Source organism: Leucoraja erinacea, chromosome 10 (genome assembly GCF_028641065.1).
Source record: "Leucoraja erinacea ecotype New England chromosome 10, Leri_hhj_1, whole genome shotgun sequence".
NCBI classification, from domain to species: Eukaryota; Metazoa; Chordata; class Chondrichthyes; order Rajiformes; family Rajidae; genus Leucoraja; species Leucoraja erinaceus.
In genome coordinates, this window is record NC_073386.1 from 13,536,532 (window position 1) to 13,562,001 (window position 25,470).

Sequence of the window (25,470 nt, forward strand, 5' to 3'; positions counted from 1 at the left end):
AAGGCTGAGGTTGAAGAAAGATATATTTCCAATAACTGGAGCAGGGCCTGGTAAAAAAGGAGGATGGTTATCTTTATTGGAGGTTAATCGCTAGGCTTAAGACATCACTGCAGTATCTGAAAGCTTCATGGATGGCGACTGGAATATCGATCTGCTTTTCGATAGAAACACCCCTTGGAGTGACTTTTATTCTTCATTATTATGCCTTCTCATGCTGTTATAGTTGAACTAACCTTATCAGGGATGAAAATGCAATACATGGCTTACCACTCTGGAATGGTGTGATCGACGTCCCATGTGCTGTGATATCTAATGTGCTTTCTTAATTTTCCATGAAGTGCTGCTTATTTGAAAATCAAGTTTTATTAACAAGACTGGGAAATGGATTTCCTCGCAGTTTTATAATGTCTGAATATTATTTCCTTTCTCTTTCTCTTTCCATGAAAAAAAATATGAAGCTCACAAAGGATTTCAGAGATTTGAGGCTGTGGAGTTCAGCACCACGGAGAAATCGGGTGATCCCACAAGCCCGGGAATGAATGGAAAGGGTATAGTTCCCCGGCAGCGATTTCTCATCATAGACATTATTGACAAAAAGGTACCTTACCAGCTACAGTAATGCAGTAAAATTATTTAAACGTTAACTGTTAGTATAAAAAAGGGTGCCCTTTTTGATAGCTATGACAATTTTGAAAGGAAAATAAATGATTGTGGCAATTTCATCCTGCAGATTTTATGAAGAATCAAAAAGGTATCCATTCTGGAAGAACCTTACCAGGTCCCTTGACTGCTACAATAAGGCAGTGAAATTCTTTAAATGTCACTGTTAGTATAAAATAGGATTTTCCTTTTGATTGTCATGGCAATTTTGAAAGTAAAATTATTGATTGCGGCAATTTCATCTTATACATTTCCTGAAGAATGAAATGCGCTTTTGTAAATCAAGTCAATGTTGACCCATTTTTAATTTATATTGGAAGTGGGAAGCACTACAACGATAAAGTCCATCAATATTAATAAAGGGAAATGATAGGTTAATTTATAGGTGCAAATGTGTTTCCTGAAATGCTAAAGGTCATATTCATTTGTGGATGCAGGTGGCATTGCTATTATTGCAGTATTTGCAGTCTTTTCTATTGACAGGTTTCTTTCACTATTTATTTTTAAAATTCATTCTGTACTCCATTTACCAAATAATTTGTTTATGCATGCTGACGGACTCTCATTCTTTTTATTCTAGTTGATTTTGTATACCTATAATTGGTCAGTGGATCTGGGAATGACATTAAATCGGGAATTAGTTCGTCTTATCCAGTGGCAAAATGCACGCTCTCATGTGGTGCATTGTCTCCTCGTTCAAAAAATGGGGCTCTTCCACCACTACTGTTATGCTGACACACCTGTATATGATGAATCCAAACAGGTAATGGACCTTATGATTATTGTAACATGCATAGTCTATCTTTTACAGGCTTACGGGGTCATTACGTTCTTACGAACATTCATCAGATAATGGCATATGCCAGTGTATTCCTTTTCACCATCCGTAAGGTTGTAGGTAATATGATCGTCATTCCCCTGTTGAAAATAATATTCAAGTATAATAGAAGGTTGCAGTGAAAGGTAGTTTGAATCTGACAGCTGGTAAAGAAGGTTATTTGAATCCAAAAGTGAATATATGTTCATTAACCACATGATTGAAAGGACCACAGCATGCTTGAGGTGAACGAAAGGCAGAAATGTTTTCCGACTGTACAAGCATGTTAATGTATGTTTTATGCTTTGATTGCTATTGGGCTATGAACTGCTTGAAAGATGCTTTAACCAGTAGATGCTAATGAACTGAATAGTTTTCTGCTCTTTGAAGATTTTATTATTTGAGTAATGGAATCAATGGAAAATAAAATTCTCTAAGTAACCTAAATGACTTCAATATATAACAAGCATGAAAACAGAATTTTCTGTGACAGCTCCAAATCAAGAGTAAATGGAAGACTGAACTTGCTATATGTTGCTATTGGGTTGTCCCCAAAATTGATGGATTTGTATTCACCTATTGTTAGATAGGAATACTCAGCAGCCAATTTGCCGTACACAAAATGTTGTAAATAACTAATTAATCTCTCATAGAAGCATAGACAATAGGTGCAGGAGTAGGTCATTCGGCCCTTCGAGCCAGCACCGTCATTCAATATGATCATGTCTGATCATCCAAAATCAGTACCCTTTTCCCTGTATCCCTTGATTCCATTAGACCTAAGAGCTGGTTGACATGGTGACTTTGAGAGAGGAATATAAGCCAACAGATCGGTTCCATTTTCATAGAATCATAAAGCCCATCAGGGTGGAAACAGGCCCTTCAGCCCAACATGCCCATGCCAACCAACACCGCCACACTACATTTTTAGATAGTGTAATGGGATCGTAACCCAAGTGCAATCCAAAAGACTAAATCTCCATTGCATCAGAACCATAAGGCTGTATCACATATTAGAGCCAGTAGTTTGGTGTAACTGAAATTTTGTAATAAGACACCGCAAAATGAGAGGTCATACAACAAAATGAGAGCCCATCTTCCCCATGCCGACTAAGATGCCCATCTACACTGGTCCCACCCGTCTGCGTTTGTCCCATATCCCTCTAAACCTTTCCTATCCATGCACCTATCCAAATGTGGATTTTTTTCAGATTTTTGAAGTAATCTTTCATATTTTTTTTAATTGAAACTAGATTGCAACACAAGTGACTCAAAGGCATGATTAATTGTAAATAATTTGCCTTATTAAGTGCTGGAGGGACTCGCCTGAGAAATGTCAAATACCACCCTCGTATTCCAGATTAGATTCTAATGAAGTGCTATCTATTATGGCCATTAAGATGTTGTCAAATTGGAAAGAGTACTGAGAAGATTTACACGGATGTTGCCAGGACTCAAGAGTCTAAGCTACAAAGAGAGGTTGAACAGGCTGGGACTCTATTCCTTGGAGCACAAGGGTTGATCTTATAGAGGTGTATAAAATCATTAGAGGAATAGATCGAGTAGACGCACAGAGTCTTTGCCCAGAATCGAGAACCAAAGAACATAGGTTTAAGATGAAGGAGAAAAGATTTAATAGGAACCTGAGAGGGTAACCTTTTCACATAAAGGGTGGTGAATGTATGGAACTAGGTGCCAGAGGAGGTTGTTGAGGCAGGGTCTATTGTAACTTTTAAGAAACAAGTAGACAGGTACAAGTATAGGATAGGAAATGCAGGCAGATGGAACGTGTTGGCCAGTGTGGCCAAGTTGGGCCGAAGGGCCTGTCTCCACGCTATATGACTATGACTCTAAGATAAGTGAAATTTTGCATAGGACTGGGTCTTTACCAAACTTTAGATTGTCTAGTGCTAAATTATAATTACACATATTAATGGTGCTTCATGCACTGGCAGCAGGCATTAAATGTCTATGAACTATTTAGTTCTCCATTTCACTTGCTTGCTGCCTTAAGTTTGGAAGAGTAACTGAAACTTAACAAAATCAAATTAGCATCTTAAAGTAGATCTGTAAAATATTGTTGCTGAACAAGTACAGGCAAAACATGAATACAAGATGATTTGCATCAAAATTCTCTTAAGTTACAAAAAAATGGCCCTTAACTGCAAGCTATAATGACATACTGGAACAGATGGCTTGTCTTTTGAAGCGTGCAATTTTGAAATTAATTTAATAACGTGTTGTACAAAAGAACTATGTTGTTTAATAAAATTGTTCAGAATTGTGCAGGTACTTGCCTTGAAAGGGGTGGCAGGGCCACTGAGCATGCTGATAACAGCCATTGTTGTGCATAGGCATTCCGAGCATTGATCAACATGACTGTAACTTGTGATGGCAACCTGCTGTTAGGTGCTGTCAGCCTACATTAGGGACAGTCTCTGGATGTTAACAGTTAAATGGGAAAAATCCATGCCATGGTGGACCACCTGTTCACAAATGTCAGTACACATCAGAGCACAAGCTGAACAATAACAAAGAGCAGAATTGTGACCTTGCCAATCCACAACATTGTGCACCAATATGTTCTCTCCTTTGAGCAGGCATACGTGAACATGCCTACTTTTTATTCAGTTCTAATTCCATGTTATCACTGATATATAATTTGTGTAACATTATTTTTGTGAACTGACTTCTTACCCAGCAAGAAAAACCAGGAACCCTTGGGAGTTCAATGGAGCCAACTACTACTATTGGATTCAAATTTTAAAATAATTAAACATGCTCTTTTGAAAGAAAACGTGTTGGACTAGGCCAGAAAAATGAGTCGAAGTTTTATGCCGGAAATTGTTTGTGCTTACTTTTTCCCTGACAGTCCGAAAAACGGCACTTGACCACGTTAACATTTAGAAGTAACCTAACATTGCTTCAGGTCATACTCTCCAGAACCAGTCATTTAGAGCTATTGTGAGTGAAAAACAAAGACCCCTGCTTTATGTAGAACAAAAGCAGATATAAGAATAAACTCCAATTGCATCTCTTGCCTGATGGGAAGGCCAATGGTACTAGCATTGTTGCAGTATATATAGGCCTGGTTCGATTTAACTGCATGGGTGTTTTAATCATGTTATATTTCCCTATACAGACAGCATTTACCTCAGCTAAGAGGCCAGTCATCTGAAATTGGGACGAGGACATTATTTCAATAAATCAAGTCCAATTTATCATGTGACCTAAGATGCCGGTAGAATGAAAATCTTTCTTGCAGTAACACAGGCACATTTACTCTGATCACACAAGAAAATAAAAATTATATGCAAATTACAACATTCTGCAGGGCAACGAAAAGGAAAAGACAGGACATTAGTACAAAACACAATTAGAAAACAAGTCTATGGTGGTGCAAAGAGGTGATTCCATTGTGTTATTAGGTGAAATGCTGGCCTCCCCTTCCTCAAGACATTAATGATTTTCTCACTTCCCATCCTATCAACAGACTTCAGGTATATGCTCCTCAAGGATTTTCCCTTTCTTGAACCCCTGGAGTTCAATGGAGCCAACTACTACCCCCGCCCCCGATTCATGCTCTTTTGAAGAAAACGGGTTGGACTAGGCCCGAAAAATGAGTCGAAGTTGCCTATTTCCCTGACAGTCCGAAAAGATGACCTGCATTTAGAAGCACCCGCTTCAGTCATACTCTCCAGAACCAGTCATTTTTGCCCCTGCTTTATGTCGGGAAAGCAGACATAAGAAGCTCCAACTTCTCTCCTGATAAATAGTACTCATGTTGCAGTGTCTTTCACATAACTGCATGGGTAAGCTTGCGTGATATATTTCCCTGCAGCTTTGGATAGGTGCAATTCTGAATACTATGTTAAATATTGAACATTTGAAAAATACCACCAAGAGTACATGGAATGAATGATCATTTTCAGCTGTCCCTGAATCCCATGAAGAAAACCCAAATATGCCAATTGTTATCCGGGAACCTCTGAGGCACAGAAAGGGTTACTACTTTGTGGTCTAATTATCTTGAAAAGAAACTGGAGCATATTTTTTGCAGTATAAACAAGTTTGAACCTTAGTTAGGAATCTTGAGAGACAGCATGTTGATAAGTTATAAAACTTGAAAGGATGTTGATTTCTCTCCACTCCCAGACGAGAGGATGTCTTTGAGCAGACGTTATGCAATATCTTTGCGAACCTCCCCGCAGCTGGTGGTGTTCATGAGAGACTTCACGTCATTGTGCTGGACACCCAAGATGAATTTGTTTTCAAGGCATTTTAGCTGAGGTCATGCACTAAATGCAACTGAAGAGTTAACACAAGCAATGCCCATATGGTGTTCAGAGATTCATTCAATAGCAAACATGAGTATTGTTGGTAATTTATATTAAGAACTTACACACAGATAAGTGATATTGATTTACCCAACGTAGATATAGGTAGAATAAGAGGAGGGATGCATAATGCAATAGTCATGCATGTTAAAGCAATTTCAATCTCTGTAATGTGCATAAGAGCTTAAGAATAGAAGTATGAGTAGGCCATTTGGCTCCTCAAGCCTGCTCTGCTAATCAATAGGATTGTGGCTGATCTTCAGTCATGTGCCCTTTCCCTATATCACCTAATTCCTCTAAAATCCAGGAATTTATTGATCTTGGTTTTAAATGCAACCAATGGCTAAGCCTCCAGAGCCCCTGGAATAGATAATTCTAAAGATTCACCGATCTTTGAGCAACCAAATATCTCCTTATTTCAGTCGCAAATAGCCTACTCCTTCCTTTGCGATTGTAACCCCTAGTAGAAGGCTCCTCAGCCAGCAGAAACATCCTCCCCAAATTTAGTCAGTTGTACAATACGATACGATAAAACTTTATTCATCCCCGGAGGGAAATTTGCCTGCCGACAGTCACAACACACGAAGGTACACAAAAACGTGAATTTAAAAGTGAAAGCAAAAAGAAAAAGACAAGTGTCTGTTGTCTGGCTGCCGTGTGCACAGCGCCTTCACTGGAACAAATGAACAAACAAACACAGACTTATCCCCTGGACAGAGGATTCTAAACTAGAGTGCCCCCCCACTCCGGGTCCCCCTTTGTTCTCCCACCGTGCCTCACAGTGGTCCCACCCTGACCTGGTCCCCACTGTCTCCCCCCCCCCCATGCTCATCAACCGCGAGGCCCCACTGCCACCGAGGCCCATGCTACCGCCGCAGAGGCCCCACTGCTGCCAAAGTTCCCATTGTCTAGTCTCCTACTGCTGCCGAGGCTCCCATCGCCGCCACCCGCTGAGGCTCCTTCGGCCCAAACAGGCCATACCGCCCAACGTCACCACAGTCCCCTGGGAGGTCTATGGGGTGTCGGACCTACCGGGCATGTTCTGGTCTTTCGTCGTCGTTCTGGTAGTTGCTCTCCTCGGGACATTCCCGCCACACGCGTGGCTCGCCGGAACGGCTCCCCGTTGTGTGTGCTTCAATGAGGTTACCTCTCATTCTTCTAAACTATAGAGGCCGAGCCTACACATCACTTGACAAATCACCTGAATATCCCAGAAACCAAAGTGAAAACTGAAATGGTCAGCAGGTCAGGCACCACCCATGGACAGAGAAGCAGAGTTAATGTTTCATGGCCGAGATTAGAAGTGGAAATGAAAGGGTCCAATTTGGTGCATCTTTGTGGCTCCCTTTCTATCACAAATCTATCTTTTTTTTACTAAAGAGGCCAAAATTTGAACATAAACCTTATGTGGTCTCACTAAGGTTCTATATGATTGTATCAAGCCATCTTTACTCTTGCACTCAAATTGTGTTGCAGAATGGTCAATGTGCCATATGCCTTAACTGCCTGTTGTGCCTGCATGCTGGCATTCAGTGACTGTATAAAGGGGCTGTCCCACTGCGGCAACCTAATTGGCGAGTTTTCCCTCGACTCATACTCGCAGCGTGGTTGACACGAGGTCCTAGGAGGTCTTTGTAACTCTCCTTCATGCTCGAGAGTAGTCCCCACGCACTCGAGGTCTTAGCTAGGTCGTGGCATATTTTTCAACATGCTGAAAAATGCCCGCGAGTAAAAAAAAAGGTTGCCATGCAAAAAAATCAATATTTTTTTTACTGGTAGGTTTATTAGCAAGGCCGGCATGTTATTCGTAGTAGATCGGCATGTTATTCGTAGGTATTCAAGGGTAATAGAAGGTAGTCGTAGATAGTCATCAACATAGTCAAAGGGAGGTCAAAGGAGATCAAAGGAGGTCGTCTTCACTCTCCACTTTTCGGTGTCCAATTTTCCCTAGTCGAATCTAGTCTTCAACATAGTCGAAGGAGGTCTTCTACATAGTTGAAGGAGGTCTTCAACAGGACATTTTTTCAAACTCTCCTAAACTCTTCTAAACTCGCCAATTAGGTTGCCGCAGTGGGACAGCCCCTTAAGGGCATTAGGTCCCTTTGAACATTGTTACTCCATTAAAAAAAAAGTTTATTTGTTTGGAAGACGGGTATTACTTGTATAATATGTATTATTGTTTATAATCATATTTGGTATTGATCCTTGGACTTTTCGGCAAGAGCCCATTTCCTACAGATATAAACACTGAAGTATTCTCTTTAAATTATGAAGGGAATTTTTGATCCACAAGAATTGTCACAGGTTTTAAATCTTCAAATAATCTAAATTCCATAAAGGATTATCAGGTCTGATCATTGAGAAAGGTGTTGAAATTGTATGTCAGTAGAAGACACAAGCTTCAGTGTTTATAATGTTTTCATCTATTTATTATTATTGTGATGTTTACATTCTCTCTCATCCGCTCGCAACTCTTTCTGTCTTATGCCCCTGTCCCACTTAGGAAACCTGAACAGAAACCTCTGGAGACTTTGCGCCCCACCCAAGGTTTCCGTGCGGTTCCCGGAGGTTTTTGTCAATCTCCCTACCTGCTTCCACTGCCTGCAACCTCCGGCAACCACCTGCAGCCTCCGGGAACCGCACGGAAACCTTGGGTGGGGCGCAAAGTCTCCAGAGGTTTCTGTTCAGGTTTCCTAAGTGGGACAGGGGCATTATTCAACTGCATGAGGTAGATTATTGCCCAACTGGTTGGAATTTAGTGGGTGGTTTGACCTATTTCTGTTATTATTCTAAATTGCAAACTTGAAGCAATCTGTCCATGAGCTTGACTAAGAGTTGACGGAGTGTCATTCCCTTTGACAGATCTCATTGGATAGGACATCTTCAATGCTTTTAGTTCTAACTAGCTTTTAACAAATTTAATTTCTGCCAGTTATAGTCGTTGCAATTGAAAATGTGTTCTAAAAGTAGACATCTTTCAGTAATTTCCAATGAATCGTGTTATCTGAAGTCTACATTCAGTTAGATTTAAGTCTCATCATCCCTTTGTCTACGCAGGAAGCAAATCCGTTCCTTCATTCCACATTGGAAGCTGATTCACTTATCAAGAGCCCAACTCCCCCACCAAGTAAGGAACAAGGACGGCTGAGCTCAACAAACAGGAGTCTTCCACCTCTTCACTTCCCACCAGAGATTGTCCCGTTTGATGAGGCACTGCGAGACATCACGGTGCCTAAAACAATGAAGCAGTCACACGATGCTGGGCTGTTTGACCCAGTTTCACGCCATGGCACACAGTTCCTGGAAATCAAAAACCTGGAGCGGAGAGGTGAGCAAGATACAAGCAATGCAGATTTTATATGAAAGCATAGTGTGGAAACGGGCCATTCGGCCCAACTTGTCCACGCCAACCGACATGTCCCATCTACACGAGTTCCACCTGCCAGCATTTGACCCCAAACCCTCTAAAACTGTCCTATCCATGCACCTATCCAAATGTTTCTTAAACGTTATGATACTACTGCCTCAACTACTTTCTCTGGCAGCTCGTTCCATAAACTCACCACTCTCTGTGTGACAGGTTCCTATTAAATCTTTCCCCCCTCACCTTAAACCATTGCCTCTGGATCTTGATAAGTGACAACATCTAATGTATATAATGTAATATATATCATATACGCACCCATTGTAATTTATATAAAATTATCTATTGCACACCTATTTTTGCATGTGGAAAAATTAATGGACTTCCAAATGAGAATGACTTGATTATTTGCAAGCAACCAAGTTGTGCTTGAAGGGCAAAAAAATAAAAAAATTTCCTTCCATGTTCATTTTTGTGTAATGAATAATCACTGGAGACAATTGGAGCTATATTCACTTATGTTTTATGTCACTGTTACATGAATGTCACTTTGGTTTCTCTGCCTGAGTGATAAGTGTATGTAAATATGTAATGTTTAATTGAATTTGTGTTACCATGATTCCTTCAGTCATTGAAAGTTGTCTTAGTGCTGTCAACACATGTTTCCTGATACGTGCTTTTCCCAATATCACTCGAGTCCTGCATCTCGTTTGCAATAGTTTGTCTACAATTTTTCATTACTTTTTTTGAGAATTTCTACTGAACAAATGATATGGCACGGTTTCTGCCTGGAATATATTTTATTCAAGTTCATTGGAGATTAGGTTTCTAATGATCGGTTGCCACGGAATTCATATTGTGCTTTAATTGTATATAGCGTGTTCATGTCTACTTTTATCTTCACATTTAGCTTATTGGATATTGCACAGAGCAATGTTGAGCAAATGCAGAAATTAAGGTGAAAAGGGCTGCTCATTGGAGATAAGGTTAGGTAATCTAATACACCGACTCACAGCTATCTGGAATTGTTTTTTAATTTAATGAATTTGCATGGGTTCCTTGAAGGTTATTTAAGGTTACTTTATCTGGTGTCAAGCTGGATTGTACATGACATCAGGGCTTCAATATTTGACTCACCGGTTCAATGTGTCAACTTAGAATTAGAACATTCTGTAAAGAACTAGTTTGTGACCCGATCTGTTTTTTTCTTCTTTAGAAATGGAGAAGCAAATGAAAATTGAGAACTTATTTGTGACATGGCAACAGCGTTCCGCCCAGTCAAACATGCCCATCACTGTAAGTAACATTCTGAAACGGTTATTATATTTGATATTAATATAATAATAATAATAAACTACAACTATTTTACCATGTTCATCTACTGGAAATATAAACTCTGATTCTCCCTCCACTAAAAATGCTGCTAACCTACTGAGTGTTTCCAGCATTTTCTGTTTTATTTCAGATTTTCAACATCTGCAATTTTTAAGTTTTCAACAGTGTAGTTAGTGGCTCCTTGAGTATTTGCACATCATGATTAACTATTCTGTGAAGTAGGAAGTAAATGCAGTAATCTCTCAATGGTTTTTCTGGTTTAGGTTGGTGACCTGGACACCCTGAAACAGTCCTCACGACTAGTTCACTACTGTGCCACGCCATTGTTGTTTGATCCCATTTTCAGACAACAAATCCAGGCAGAGCAGCAGATTGGATCCGAGGGGAAGGTAAGTCTGTGGTTTGTGTGTTTTAAACCCATGTTGCCACTTGAAGCAATTTTTAAATCTGAGTAGTTGGTGGTGAGTTAGCACACTGGAATGATTGGGAAATGGGAAAATCCAAACCTTCAGATTAGAATAGCAAAACAAGTCCCTGCATGAGAGAGGGAATTAAAGACGTAACCAAACTGAGCACAGCAGTCCAAGTGTGGCCTCACTAAAGCCTGCAACATAGTGTCCCAATTCCTGTACTCTATGCCCTACTGATCAAGGCTAATGTGCCAAAAGTCACGTTCACCACTCTATCTATCTGCGATTCCACTTTCAAAGAGATATATACTTGTACTCCTGGCTCCTTCTATTCTATAGCACTCCCCTGGATCTGATTGCTCACCATGAAAGTCTTATCTTGCTGTGACTGCCCAAAATGCAACACCGCCCACTTATCTGAATTGAACACCATTAACCATTCCTCATCCTATTTGCTTAGCTGATCATGATGCCAATGTAACCTTTTGACAATCTTCACAGTGCTTTTTTAGTGTCATCTCCAAACTACCAACAATGTCTTGTGGCTTCTCATCCAAATGATTTATATAAATGATGAACAACAATGGGCCCAGCACTGTCCTCTGTGGCATGCATGCCACTAGTCATAGGCCTCTTATCTGACAAACAACCTTCTACCATCACCCTCTGCTTCCTACAATTAAGACAATTACCTATCCAAGGAAGGAAGTACATTGTGTTAGTGTGAAGAAAGGAAACATAAATAAGAAACTTGTAGAATTGATTTGGAAGGCTTAGAAATTAAAGAAGTCTGGAAAGTTTTGAAGGAATGGGGAATGTTGGATGATAAATAGAACTATGCTGTATCATATGAATATATAACTGACCTTGCCTGAGTTAAAACTAATTGTGTATTAAAGATCAGTCATGCCATGCCTAAGATCAAGTCACCATCTGTTATAAATCTGGAGTTTGCTGAAGCAAAACAAGAGCCTCGAGTGGTGCAGAGAGGCAGTGAGCATCTGCCAATGTATTGCCAGGCAAGAGAGTCGCATCTCTTTAACTATTCCTATGTTGCTTGCTACTTTTTGCAGGGAGATGTCTGTGCCTTGAATTAAATCGAGCACTTGCTGTGAAGTTAGAAGACTTTAAATATTGCTTTATTTATTTGTCCAATCACGGCAGACAAATAAAATTAATGGAGGCATACTCTATGGGAAACACATTCCTTATGTGGTATACGAAATAGAACTTTATTTTGGATCTGCCAGGATGGATCTGTTGAATGCTTCTGCTCCCCAGAGCTGTAACTATCCCTAATTTGGCCTCTGGCACAAGGGCAGCTGGTATGAAGAATGACATTGGTGCACTTTTGAGTCTTGAGTTTGGATTAGTTTAGTTATACAGCACGGAAACAGACCCTTCAGCCCACCGAGTCCACACCGACCATCGATTCTCGCACACTAGCACTATCCTACACACAATAGGGCCAATTTTTCATTTTTATACCAAGGCAATTAACCAACATACCTGTACGTCTTTGGAGTGTGGGAGGAAACCGGAGACCTCTGAGAAAACCCACGTAGGTCACTGGGGAGAACGTACAAACTCCCTGTAGACAGCACCTGTAATCAAGATCGAACCCGGGCCTCAGGCACTGTAAGACATTAGCTCCGCTAAGCCACTGCGCCGCCCTTTCAGTTCGGATAAGTGGGTAAAACAGAAAGGATTAAATCTGAAGAAGCCCATATTAATTAATATCTGGACATGTTTTATGGTAATTCAATGCACCTGGAAAGGGAGATTATTCTGCACTTAACAAACAGCATTCACTTTGGTGAACGTAAACATTCGCCATATATTAATTTTGACCATACTTGCAGATTTATTGAGCATAATATTTAAAGCAAGTGTAATATTTTGAGGAATCAAACTGTATTTCTATTTCATATCTTACATTTAATGTTGGCAGAATTTAACTTGCATCAAGATTCTTCTGTCCTTGGGGAGATATGGTTCTATTCTTCCTTTGATAGTTTTGGCTTTCATTACAGAATATTCATTATAGGGGCCTGCCACAACTCACTTCAGAATTTGTAACTTTTTTATTCTTTCGGTATAATTAGTTAAATTGCATGAAAATATTTCAATTTTGTAACTGGATCCTCATACAGGGATTTGACCCAAAACATTGACTATTCCTTTTCTCGTACAGATGCTGCTTGACTCTGAGTTGTTGCTCCAGATACCAGCATCTGCACTATCTCGAAGTTTTGTTACCCACCCTTTTCTCTGCTATATTTTTCTGTTTAGTTTAACCTTTTATAGCTTTTTTTCTCCACGTGTTCTCTGACCTCTTAATTTCTTTGTTCATTGCTGCATATAATCAGTCACCCTCTATTAATGTATGACTAAACATGAAAAGGCAGTGACACGGTGGCACAGCGGTAGAGTTGCTGCCTTACAGCAGCAGAGACCTGGGTTTGATCCGGACTTTGGGTCCTGTCAGTACGGAGTTTACACATTCTCCCTGTGACCGCATGGGTTTTCTCCGGGGCCTAATTTGAGGTAGGACATTATTGCTATTGAGGGAGTGCAGCATAGGTTTACAAGGTTAATTCTCAGGATGGCGGGACTGTCATCACTGCTGAGAGAATAGAGCGGCTGGGCTTGTATACTCTGGAGTTTAGAAGGATGACAGGGGATCTTATTGAAACATATAAGATTGTTAAGGGTTTGGACATGCTAGAGGCAGGAAACATGTTCCCGATGTTGGGGGAGTCCAGAACCAGGGGCCACAGTTTAAGAATAAGGGGTGAGCCATTTAGAACGGAGACGAGGAAACAATTATTCTCACAGAGAGTTGTGTGTCTGTGGAATTCTCTGCCAGAGGGTGGTGGAGGCCGGTTCTCTGGACACTTTCAAGAGAGAGCGAGATAGGGCTTAAAGAAGCGGAGATATGGGGAGAAGGTAGGAACGGGGTACTGATTGGGGATGATCAGTCATGATCGCATTGAATTGCAATGCTGGCTTGAAGGGCCGAATGGCCTACTCCTGCACCTATTGTCTATTGACTCCGATTTCTTCCCACACTTCAAATACATGCAGGTTTGTAGGTTATTTGGCTTTGGAAAAATTGTAAAAGTAACTGTCCCTAGTGTGTACGAAAGTGTTAATGTGCGGGTGATCGCTAGTCAGCATGGACTCGGTGGGCCAAAGGGCCTGTTTCCATGATGCATCTCTAAAGTCTAAAAACTCTAAAGTCTAAAACAAATGGGTTGCAATTCATTGAGATTTCACAAATGGGAATCTCATAAGGCAATATCTCGTGAAAGAACTGTGCTTGATCTTTCTTTTCCTCCCACAGTTTAATTAAATTCTCATTATATTAATTTGAATTTGCTTGATAAACTGTAGCTTGGTTTAGAGTTAAAATGCAATACCACTCGTCTACATTCTCTAATCATCTCTCGGATATACAAACAGGGAATAATTACTCGGGACCTCTTCTTGTTCCATTTGTGTGCGTGTGCGCGTGTGCATGTGTGCACGTGTACTAATTAATCTTAATGCTCCTGAGCGGACCCAACACCTGGTCAGTGTTGGTGCTTTTGTTGCAGGGAATTGAAGATTCCCTAGAATACATCTTGTGCTCTTGCTAGTTATGGTACACTGATTCATCAGCTGTGTGAAGATAATATGTGGTGATCACAGGTTACTTTGATCATATTCAACGTATTTCTACTGCACACCATCAATTTGTTTCAAATACAACAAGCCACAAGGATTTTTTTTTTTTGCATTTGGATAAAAACCACGAAAGCCCCAAAGTCTGTTCCCTCTTATACTTAAATCAGTGTACGTCTCTTCCCATCTGCCTCCTCCCCCTTATCAGTCCTCATTTTATAGTCTCAATTTAAGCAACTACATTTCCAATTCCAGATTTGATGTTAATTGGTGGATTCTGCCCCGTATGATTCATCAAAGGATTTGTGGGTGCTGAAGTAAACTATATTCTATCCTTTTTATTTATAGCATTCTCAAAGCAAACAATATTTATTGTGGCTGGCAGTCCTTTACTAAATTGTTCAAGTCTTTTCCTTCATTGAATTATTGCTTTGAGTTAAGCTAACTCCTTCATGGATGCCATTGATGTTAGGCCACAGGATGTGTAGTTTTCCCGATCAGGCTTGTTGGTTTTAATTTATAAAATAACCATGTTACAGTAATTGAATCGTAAGCCTGTATTTTCCACTTCACTGAATATAGAGCCTATTTTCTGTGGCTTACTGGAAATCGTTTTTTTTCCCTTTTAAATGCTCAGATCAATCAGGAAAAAACACGCATATAATTTCAAAAATGAGTTTCTGTCTTAGTGATACTTGCATGTGAGATAAAACATTCTAAATAGGAAGTTTTCATGTTGGGATTCATCTTTCGTTGGATCTCTATAAGCAGGCAATTTCCAGATAACATAGTAAATTTGTAATCCTGTTCAAAATGGGGCCATCGATAATTCAGGAACTGAGTTTTTCTTGCTTGTTTGTGGTAGAATGGATTTATAAAATCAGGGCAAAATTGCTGAAAGTTTAGTTATCGACTTATTGACCTTTAACTGCATTTCATTGTCTCTGTACTGTACACTGACAATGATACTTAAAGTTGAATCTGATCTAACATAACAATTGTATTTGATTATCTCACTAAAACACAAGAGATTCTGTTGGAGCTTGACAAGGCAGATTCTATTGGGATGTTAACCCAATGGGGGAATCTAGGAAACCGAGGGCAGGATCATAAGGATATAAGGCTCATCATGTAAGTTGAGATGAAGAGTAATTTATTTTTAATGAATCTCTGGATTTCTCTGCCTAGAAGGTTGTGAATCTTGAGCCACCAGGTATGCTGGCTACAATGCAAGTTTTGGTGTATTATTGTCACATGAATTGAGGTACTGTGAAAAGCTTTGTTTTGTGTGCCATCCAAAAATACCAGGTACACCATACAATCAAGTCAAATTCAAATACAATAGATAGAGCAAAGGGGAAGTTACCGAATACAGAATATAGTTCTCAGCATTATTGCACATCCGTTCAATGGACAAAGTACAATGTCCTCATTGGGGTGGAGGTGAATTGCACATTTCCCTTGCTAATGGAAGGACGATTCTGAAGCCTGCTAACAGAGGGGAAGAAGCGTGCTTTCAAGCTTCTGTACCTTTTGGCTGATGGGAGCAGGGAGAAGAAGGCATGATTATATTGGCTGCTTTTCCGAGGTAGCGTGCAGTGTAGTTAATCAAAGTATATTCTTTGTGATGGACTGGGCTACATCTGTAACCCTCAGCAATATCTGGCGGTCCTGGGCAGAGCCGTTCCCAAACCATGCTGTGATGCAACCCAACAACATGCCTTCTCTGGTGCATCTGTAGATGTTTGTAAGAGCGGCTGGTGACATGCCGAATTTTCTCAGTCTCCTCAGGAAGTAGAGATGTTGGTTCGCCACCTTCTCTGTCGCATCAATGCGGTTGGTCCACGACAGGTCATTGGTAATATTATTGACAAGGAACATGAAGCTCTGTACCATTTCCACTTCGGCATCATTGATGTTCAGTTTAGTTTAGAGATAACCCTCCATACAGTGCGGAAACAGGCCCTTCGGCCCACCGACTCCGCACGACCAGAGATCCCCACACATTAACACTATCTTAACACTATCTTACACACACTGGGGACAATTTACATTCATACCAAGCCAATTAACCTACAAAACTGTACGTCTTTAAGTGTGGGAGGAAACAAGATCTCGGCAGTCGCGGGGAGAACGTACAAACTCCGCACAGACAGCACCAGTAGTCGGGATCGATCCCGGGTCTCTGCCACTGCAAACACTGTAAGGCAGCAACTCTACCGCTGTGCCACCGTGTCGCCCCAATATGCCCAATGTTGATTGGGGCATTTACTTCACCATGCATCCTGGATTACAGCAGAGTTAAATGCTATAGGGATCAGGGATTGGATCAACCATTATCTTATTTAAAAACCAAAGCAGGCTTGTGAAGTTGCATAGCTTTCTCCTGCTCCCATTTGTTATGGCCCTATATTTTAGAGAGATTTAGAGACCATTGTCAAACAAAATAAAGAACTTCGACTTGTATAAAACATTTTAGAACTTTTGGGAATCCCAAAGCGTTTAACAATTTGTGAATGTCATGTTTTGGCACAAGAATGGATTTTCAAAACATTTTTTGGTAAAATGCCAAACAAGAGATTGCAAAAAATAAGTTATGTTGTCTTGAAGTGAATGTGGCTTCATAGAGTTCTTTGCCAAGTGGGAAAACATAAAAGTCATATGAACGTGATTTTTTTAGATTGCTGTATATTGTGATTGCTGAAATTTCTTCAATTTTGCATTTATGAAAATTGGTTTCATGTATATACAAAACATTGCGCTTTAAATTAGAACAAGATTGTAAGAAGTAGTAAACTGGTAGGTAGAGGGGAGGATGCAGTTTAGTGCAGGTCAATGTTTTGAATGTCAATCCTTGAATAAATGTTCATGCACTCGCCCCCGAATTACAAGGTCATTGAAAAGCATTCAAACTCTGTTCTCCAATCTTGGACATTTAATCTAGGTTAACAATACGGTGCAGAACGAATGAAGTAATGCACATTTCAGTGGTGCTGTATTTCTGGTGCAATAGTCATGGGACTGTACCGCATAGAAACCGACCAACATGCCATACTGGACTCACCCCATTTGGCCCATATCCTCCAATTGATATAAATGTCCAAAACACTTTTAAAAGTCACAATTGATTCTGCTTCTCCTAGCTACTCATTCCGGACATAGATTACTCTCCGAGTGAAAAAGTTGCCCCTGGGGTTCTTGTTATATCTCTCCCCTCATGCTAATACCTTCTTGTTTTAGAATCCTTGTCAAGATCTTCCTAAAGTCTTTAGAGACAACATCCACTGCCCAGCCCTTATCAGTTCTCCAGGTGACCTCTTCAAAAAAGAATTCTCAAGATTTGTGGGACTCGAGTTCCCAAGCACAAAGTCATGCTGACTGTTCATAATTAGTCCATGCCTATCCAAATGCTGGTAGACCCTGTCCCGAAGAATCTCCTCCACCAACTATCCCACTGATGATGTCGGGCTCACTGCCCTGTAGCTCCCTGGATTCTCATTGCCTGAGGCTTAAAGATGATACAAATTTCTCTTCAAGGATCTCTGCAATGTCCTCCCTAATTTTCTATGAATTCTAAAAGGATGCATTTGGACAGGCCTGAGGGATTTATCCACTTATCACACTTTAAAACCGCCAATACCTCTTCTTTAGTAATTCGTATATGATCATACATCATCTCTCTTGCCCCTTAGCTTCTGTGATATTGTCAGTAAACACAGATGAGGTATTAATTAATGACTCCCCCATTTGCTGGTGTGGCGGCACCTAATGGCAGCGGCTTGACTGCAGTCTGTCTATCTCTTTTTATTTTTTTATTTTTGTGTCGTTAAATGTATGTTTGATTCTAGTTTTATTTTTTTAGCTGTGTATGTGTGGGGGGTGGGGGAAAATGTTTTAAATCTCTTCCCTGTTCAGGGACCCGACTTTTTCCCTGTCGGGTCCCCAATGTCGTTGGGCCGGTGACAGCATCCGGCCGGAACTAACCTGAGGGCTCCAGTCGCGGAGCCTGCGGACCTGCCCTCGCGGAGCTGGTCATCTTCGGAGCGGGAGGAGCTGTGGTGGCGCGTGGCTGCAACCCGACTTCGGAGCTTCGGAGGCTCAGGCCCCAGGCCCGGTGGACGGTAACATCGGAAGCTCGCGCCTCCCTGGTGGGAGACCGCTTTTCGGAGCTCCTGCAACGGCAACTTCTCCCGCTGGAATCGTGGGGTTTAAAGGACTCAGAGCGGGGCCTAACATCGCCTGGCGTGGCTTAACGGCCGCGGGACTTACCATCGCCCGCCGGGGGCTTTAACATCGGGAGCTGTAGTTTGCCTCAACGTTGCAGTTGGACTGCTGGACCGCGGGAGAGGAACAAGGGAAGAGATAAGACTTTTGCCTTCCATCACAGTGAGGAGGTGTTGGAGATTCACTGTGATGGATGTTTATGTGTTAAGTGTGGGTCTTGGTTTTTTTTGTAATTGTTAAGACTGTAGAAAATGCAATTTTGTTCAATCCAAGCTGTTTGAATGACAATAGAAGGCATTCTATTCTATTTCTTGTGGATCTACACAAACACAACGATGCAGATTTTTAAGGGAACCTATTCTTTCTCTAGCCTCCCTTTTACTCTTAATATACTAGTTGAATCTCCTAGAATTTTCTTTTACGATGCCTTACAAATGTTCCAATTTAACCAAATATCTAGATGGCAGTAAAACAATTCCTATCACATTATTTTGGGGATTAAAAAGTAGGGTTCTAATATTTCCTCGCCGATATTTAGGCTTGAACCAATATCACTAAAGAGAATATTTGCTCATTTAAAAAAATGAATTAATTAATTTTGGGCCCAAATATGCGCAAACTAACTGCAAAATTCCCCTTCATTCAAGCATGGTTTCAAAAGTGTCTTATAACCATATAACAATTACAGCATGGAAACAGGCCATCTCGGCCCTACAAGTCCGTGCCGAACAACTTTTCTCCCTTAGTCCTACCTGCCTGCACTCATACCATAACCCTCCATTCCCTTCTCATCCATATGCCTAGCCAATTTATTTTTAAATGATACCAACCTTAATTCTGAAGTCATGTCCTCTTGTTTGAATCTTCCCTATTCTCAAAGGGAAAAGCTTGTCCACATCAACTCTGTCTATCCCTCTCATCATTTTAAAGACCTCTATCAAGTCTCCCCCCTTAACCTTCTGCGCTCCAGAGAATAAAGACCTAACTTATTCAACCTATCTCTGTAACTTAGTTGTTGAAACCCAGGCAACATTCTAGTAAATCTCCTCTGTACTCTCTCTATTTTGTTGACATCCTTCCTATAATTGGGCGACCAAAATTGTACACCATACTCCAGATTTGGTCTCACCAATGCCTTGTACAATTTTAACATTACATCCCAGCTTCTATACTCAATGCTCTGATTTATAAAGGCTAGCATACCAAAAATGTCTTATTGGTTTTGACATACCAGGATTTGAAAGAATTGTACATACGTTTATTTGTCTCCTTAAAGCCTAATTTAATGCAATGATGGATTATTATTTTTGTGTCTTCATAATTTCTGATTACTATTCTTCATCTGATTGCCCTTCCCTAGAAGCGTCATCGTTCGAGTGACTCCACAGCATCAGGGAGAGACCGAAGCCATAGCTGTGATTCTGTAGAAACAATGCCTTTTAAGCTGAAGGAGGAACAGTGGCTGGGCGAGATTTCCAATGCATTCATGCAACAGTATATTCAATATCTACAGAGCATGGGCTTTATCCTGGTACAGGTCCGCCCACCCTCACCGACGACGAAAGTAAGAAAGATAGCAATTTAATACAAACTGCCACAATTGTAAACCAAGAGGTTTCTGTGTTCAATTTATGTAACTGAAACAGTGCAGTTACTGCAGACTTGATATGACCCATTTAGTGCTGTTGCCTCATGGCACCAGAGACCAGGGTTCGATCCTGACCACGAGAGCTGTCTGTGCGGAGTTTGTAAGTTCTCCTGGTTACCGCTTGGATTTTCCCCGGATGCTCTGGTTTCCTCCCATATTCCAAAGGTTTGTAGGTTAATTGGCTTCTGTAAATTGCCTCTGGTGTATGTAGAATGCGAAAGTACGACAACATGGAACTAATGTACAGGTGATCGATAGTCGGCGTGGACTCGCTGGGCCAAAGGGCATGTTTCCACTAAACTCTAGATTTAACTAAAACTGATGTATCTTTTTAATATAGCCTCTAAATAGATGTGAATATATGTGATTTCTCGCAGCACACTGACCTAATACTGTGAAATGATTTAATCAATACTCCATTCATCCTTATATCATGTAGAAATGAGTAAACAGTGCATTGCACCGAAATAATCCATGTAGTTTAAATGTTGGGTAAATGAAATTGTAAATAGCCTCAGTACAAACTGAAAGAAAGCCATTTTCTATCGGTTGTTCCATCCTTTGTTTTAACATTTCCACAACACATGGAACGTAAACAAAATGCATCAGGTGGAATGTTAAACCAAATGGTAGAAAGGATAAGAAGGGGAACGTATTAGATAGTTTCTGCTTTTAAAACTATTTTCAGCCCATTTATATTCAAAATAAAATTGTTTTGACTCAGAAGGCCATTTAACTCAACAGTCTGTGTGTCAAGTCCTCCTTGAAGAACCTCATCATTCTTTCCCTGTAATGCTGCAACTTATTCTCCTTCAAGTGCCTAACCAATTCCTTTTTGAAGGCACTGCCTGATTCTGTTTCCATCAGCCCACTGCTTCCATCATTTCAGATCACAGCTGCTGTGTTTAAAACAAAATATGATTTTTCACGCATTCTTTTCTCAAACTACTTTGGTCCAAGGAGAAATAATAACTAGGGCACCATTAGACTTCCAAGGCTGGTATGAATTAATCACCGTTGGTTTATAAATCTCATTTGTAACTCGAGCAAGAGTTTGAGTTGCAACGCCATGACAAAAGAATGTTTACAGCAATTAATTTCCAAATTGCTACAGCCATTATTGTGTATTGCAACTATGCACCATCTGTTGCAAAATATTATATGTGTGTGTAATACAGGTTTCACGTCTTTTAATATATAAACATTATTTAATGATAGGGCAGGATTTCTATACTGCTCTCCGGATTTTTCAATAGAAATAGCATCCACCAAAAAAGAAAGGGAATTTTGCTGGACTTGGTTTATTGGATTTTTTTTTTTTCTAATTTCAATTCTTTAAAAAAAAATTGGAAGCGTTCATTCTAATCTACCGAGTAATAATGGAGTTTGCCCTGTTTTAGTCAGTCATTTGCTTAAAATAGTGTGTCTCCCTAATGATCAAATTGATTTTGATTTCTTAGGCCCCATTGCTCAGTTCATTTTACAGGATGCAGCATCCACCAGGATGTGTTTCCAGACACTGTTATCAGACAACTGAATCATCCTACCACAACTAGAGAGCAGTCCTGCACCACTATCTGCCTCATTGGTGACCCTCAGACTATCTTTGATCGGACTTTACTGGCTTTATCTTGCACTAAACATTAGTCCTTTATCATGTATCCATACACTGTAAATGACTCGATTATAATCATGTATTGTTTTTCTGCTGACTGGTTAGCACACAACAAAACCGTTTCACTGTACCTCGATACACTTGACAATAAAGTAAACTCAATACAGGGGCCCATTTGCTGGGATATCTAACATTTATTCCCCATTCCTAATTAGCCCTGTGAAGATGGAAGTGAGTCATGTTAAACTATTGAGGTTCTCATGAAGGCACTCCATGGTTACCTTTGGACTATCATAAACTCCTCCCGAACAATGTTGTTCGGGAAGGAGTTTATGAATTTTGACCTGGTTCTCTGATAGTGTAGGAAATAGCTGCAGATCCAAGGTAGACACAAAATGCTTGAGTAACTCAGCAGGACAGGCAGCGTCTCTGGAGAGATGGAATGTTTGGTGTTTCGGGTTGAGACCCTTCTTCAGATTGATTCTCTGATACATTTCCAAGTCAGGCTGTTATATGATTTGAAGAGGAAACTGCAAGCGGTGGTGTTCCTGAACCCTGGTGCCTTTGTCCTTTTTTGGTGGCAATGGTTGTAAATTTGGAAGATGTCATTAGAGAAGGCTAGGCAAATAACTAAAATATATTTTGTAAATGGTGCACTGAAGACGCAGTTACCTGATTTGGTACCCAGTTATTCTCGTATTGTAGCATTCACTTCCCTCTGTGATGGTCATGGTACATTTCCCTCACTGTGGTGACAAGCCCAAGTGCTGAAACTGACTCTCCTCTTCTGCTACAATTTTGTTCCCTGTTTGCACATATTGTTGTGTAGTAATGGAAGATACTCCACATTTGCCGACATTATTCCAACATTATTCCAGCATTCCATCTCAATCCCAAAGCCAATGTTTCAGCCAATTCTCTTTTCTAACACTATTTCGCACTGTCCCTGTTTAGATATTCTGCCTATTGCAATCCAGCACGGAGTCCATTGATCATATTTTAATGCTAATCCCATATTTATTTTTTTACAGTTTGGGGCGAACGCGGCAAGTGGATTCGAGATCTGTAACTTCTATTCACAAGCAGAAAAGTGATGATAGTCCAAAGGTGAGCAGGGGACAATGTTCAGAGAATAGTTTGTAAGTCACTATCTGTGAAGTCCTGCAATGATAATTGTGGTGTTAGAGATGAATTGCATAGAGTCACTGACTGTCATCTATTTTATTAATAAACGCATGTCTACATTTTCATTCGAAGCAGGTTAGCATATTTCATAATGTAACAGAGAAATAACATATGAGTTGGTAACATGTGCATTCATTAATATTACTGATTGTCATTTTTCTGCTGCTTAAATTGCAATTTTATGACCCATGACTTTTCTGTATCATTGTTAAGACTTGACAGCCGAGGAACACAGCATGCTATCCTCCCACTGTCCTTTTAGACCGACTGGAGAGAATACTTCCATTGAAGCAAAAATAAAATATGCAGAGCACTTAAAAATAATGAAATGGCATAATAAGTGACTTTTGCATTGCCAAGCCTCACTGCAGGTCATGAAACAGGAAGATATTTAAGTGCAAGCTTCATTGTTGATCACATTCATAGCATAATTAAAATGAATGATGCTGGTTGATTTTGGACCCCATTACTGTCTGGACCATGCCAGAGAAGTAATCGGCTGCCAGTGATATATTGTGTACACTTGCTATTGAGCCACCAGGGAAAGCACACTTGCGTGGCTTTGGCACAAAAAAAATGTTGCTATCCAAATCCCATGCCAACAATGCAACACCTACAAAACTAAGCTATTTGCCACATGGGAATCTGGTTAGCCTACATTGCAGGAATAGCACTGCTAGTGACATTCTGGGTCGCGTTGACATGGTTTTTCTCCGGTTTCCGCCCATATCCCAAAAACCTGTGGCCTGAGATTTAATTGTCCATTGACATTAGTGCATGGGTCAATGTATATTAAGTGAGGAGTGCTAATGAGAATGTACAGAGAAGAAAATGGAGGATTAGTGAAGGATTATGGTTTATGGTCAGCGTCCTTTTCTCTCTTCTACCTTCTGGGAAAGGATACAGGAGCATGACCACCTGGACAGTGTCTTGCCCTTGTACTCCGAAATAACTCACTTCTTACATGAGGTGCAGCCACATGTTCTTAACACCATTTATTTGGTTATTCCATTATTGCAATTTTTTTCTGTTGTCCTACGTCAGTTTGCACTAATATGTTTGCACCATTCTGCGGTTTTGTATTCGTTGTAATCTATCATTCCCTGTATACAGTGTACTCTGAGCGAACAAGGAATTTCATCGCATAAACTGTATATGAAAGTAAACTAATCTGAATATTTGGATTGGGTCTAGTATCGATCATTGTGCTGCCACATATGCAATATGCATGCATTCAGTCGGTATGGCAACATTTAGCACTATTTCTAGTGAGCAGCAAAAAGAGCTTGGCACAAGTGTTAATGTCACCAAATCTGTACAACTGGGATCCCTTTTCGCCTCTCCATGTTCAACGATGCCATTTTCACCAGTTTCGTCTTTCTTAGATGGATGTAGCAGTACTAGTTCATGAAAGCATTGTTGAAAATCTAAGGGGCAACTGCATGTTTTGTTTAGTTTAATTTAGAGATACACATGGAAACAGACTAGTTGGCGCAAAGGTCAATGTCAACTATCAATCACCCATTCACACATGTTTTATGGTGTCCTACTTGCTCATCCACTCCCTACACATTTGGGGCAATTTTATAAAAGTCAATTTAACCTACAAACTCTCACATTTTGGGATATGGGAGAAAACCGGAGCACGTGTGGACACGGAGAAAATTGTAAATTCTGCACAAACAGCATCCAAGGCCAGGATTGAACCCTGGTCTCTGGCACTGTGAGGCAGCTCTAGCAACTATGAAACTGTGCTGCTCTTAGCCAAATGGGGACCAAGATAATGTTTTTAGACACTCGAAAACGGTGTAGATTTTAGTTCAAATATTTCCTTATATTATGTCACTTCATATCCCTAACGCAAGGCCATAATCAATACAAATATTATCTCATCTATTATGTTGCCTGCCAATGAAAAAAATATATATATATATTTGCACTCTGTTCAAAAAATCAAGTCATGCTTCGATTTTTAAATATATTTGAAATTGTTTGAGTTTGCTGTATTGGTCTTTAATTTTTGAATTGCGCTCTCACAGAAGCACACGACATTTCAGCATGGATACAAAAGCAAGAGTTAAGCCACTTACAATAACCACTATAGTAAAGCTGAAGTTGGCCTCATGGATTACTGTGCAAATTGTGCTTCACCGTCTCCTCGTTGTTTGTTGTATCCCTGAATTACCCGAGTTCTCAGATAGATTTGAGT

At 40.3% G+C, this 25,470-nt stretch overlaps 1 protein-coding gene across 1 annotated transcript in view; it reads left to right on the forward strand.

The window, feature by feature from the left end:
• Positions 1-25,470, forward strand: part of szt2 (SZT2 subunit of KICSTOR complex) — a 174,926-nt gene that overhangs the window by 126,951 nt on the left and 22,505 nt on the right. The window contains 7 exon segments of the mRNA XM_055641515.1: positions 459-598; positions 1,241-1,423; positions 8,872-9,142; positions 10,395-10,474; positions 10,777-10,902; positions 20,174-20,376; positions 23,108-23,183. Coding sequence (XP_055497490.1) covers positions 459-598; positions 1,241-1,423; positions 8,872-9,142; positions 10,395-10,474; positions 10,777-10,902; positions 20,174-20,376; positions 23,108-23,183 — 1,079 coding nt within the window.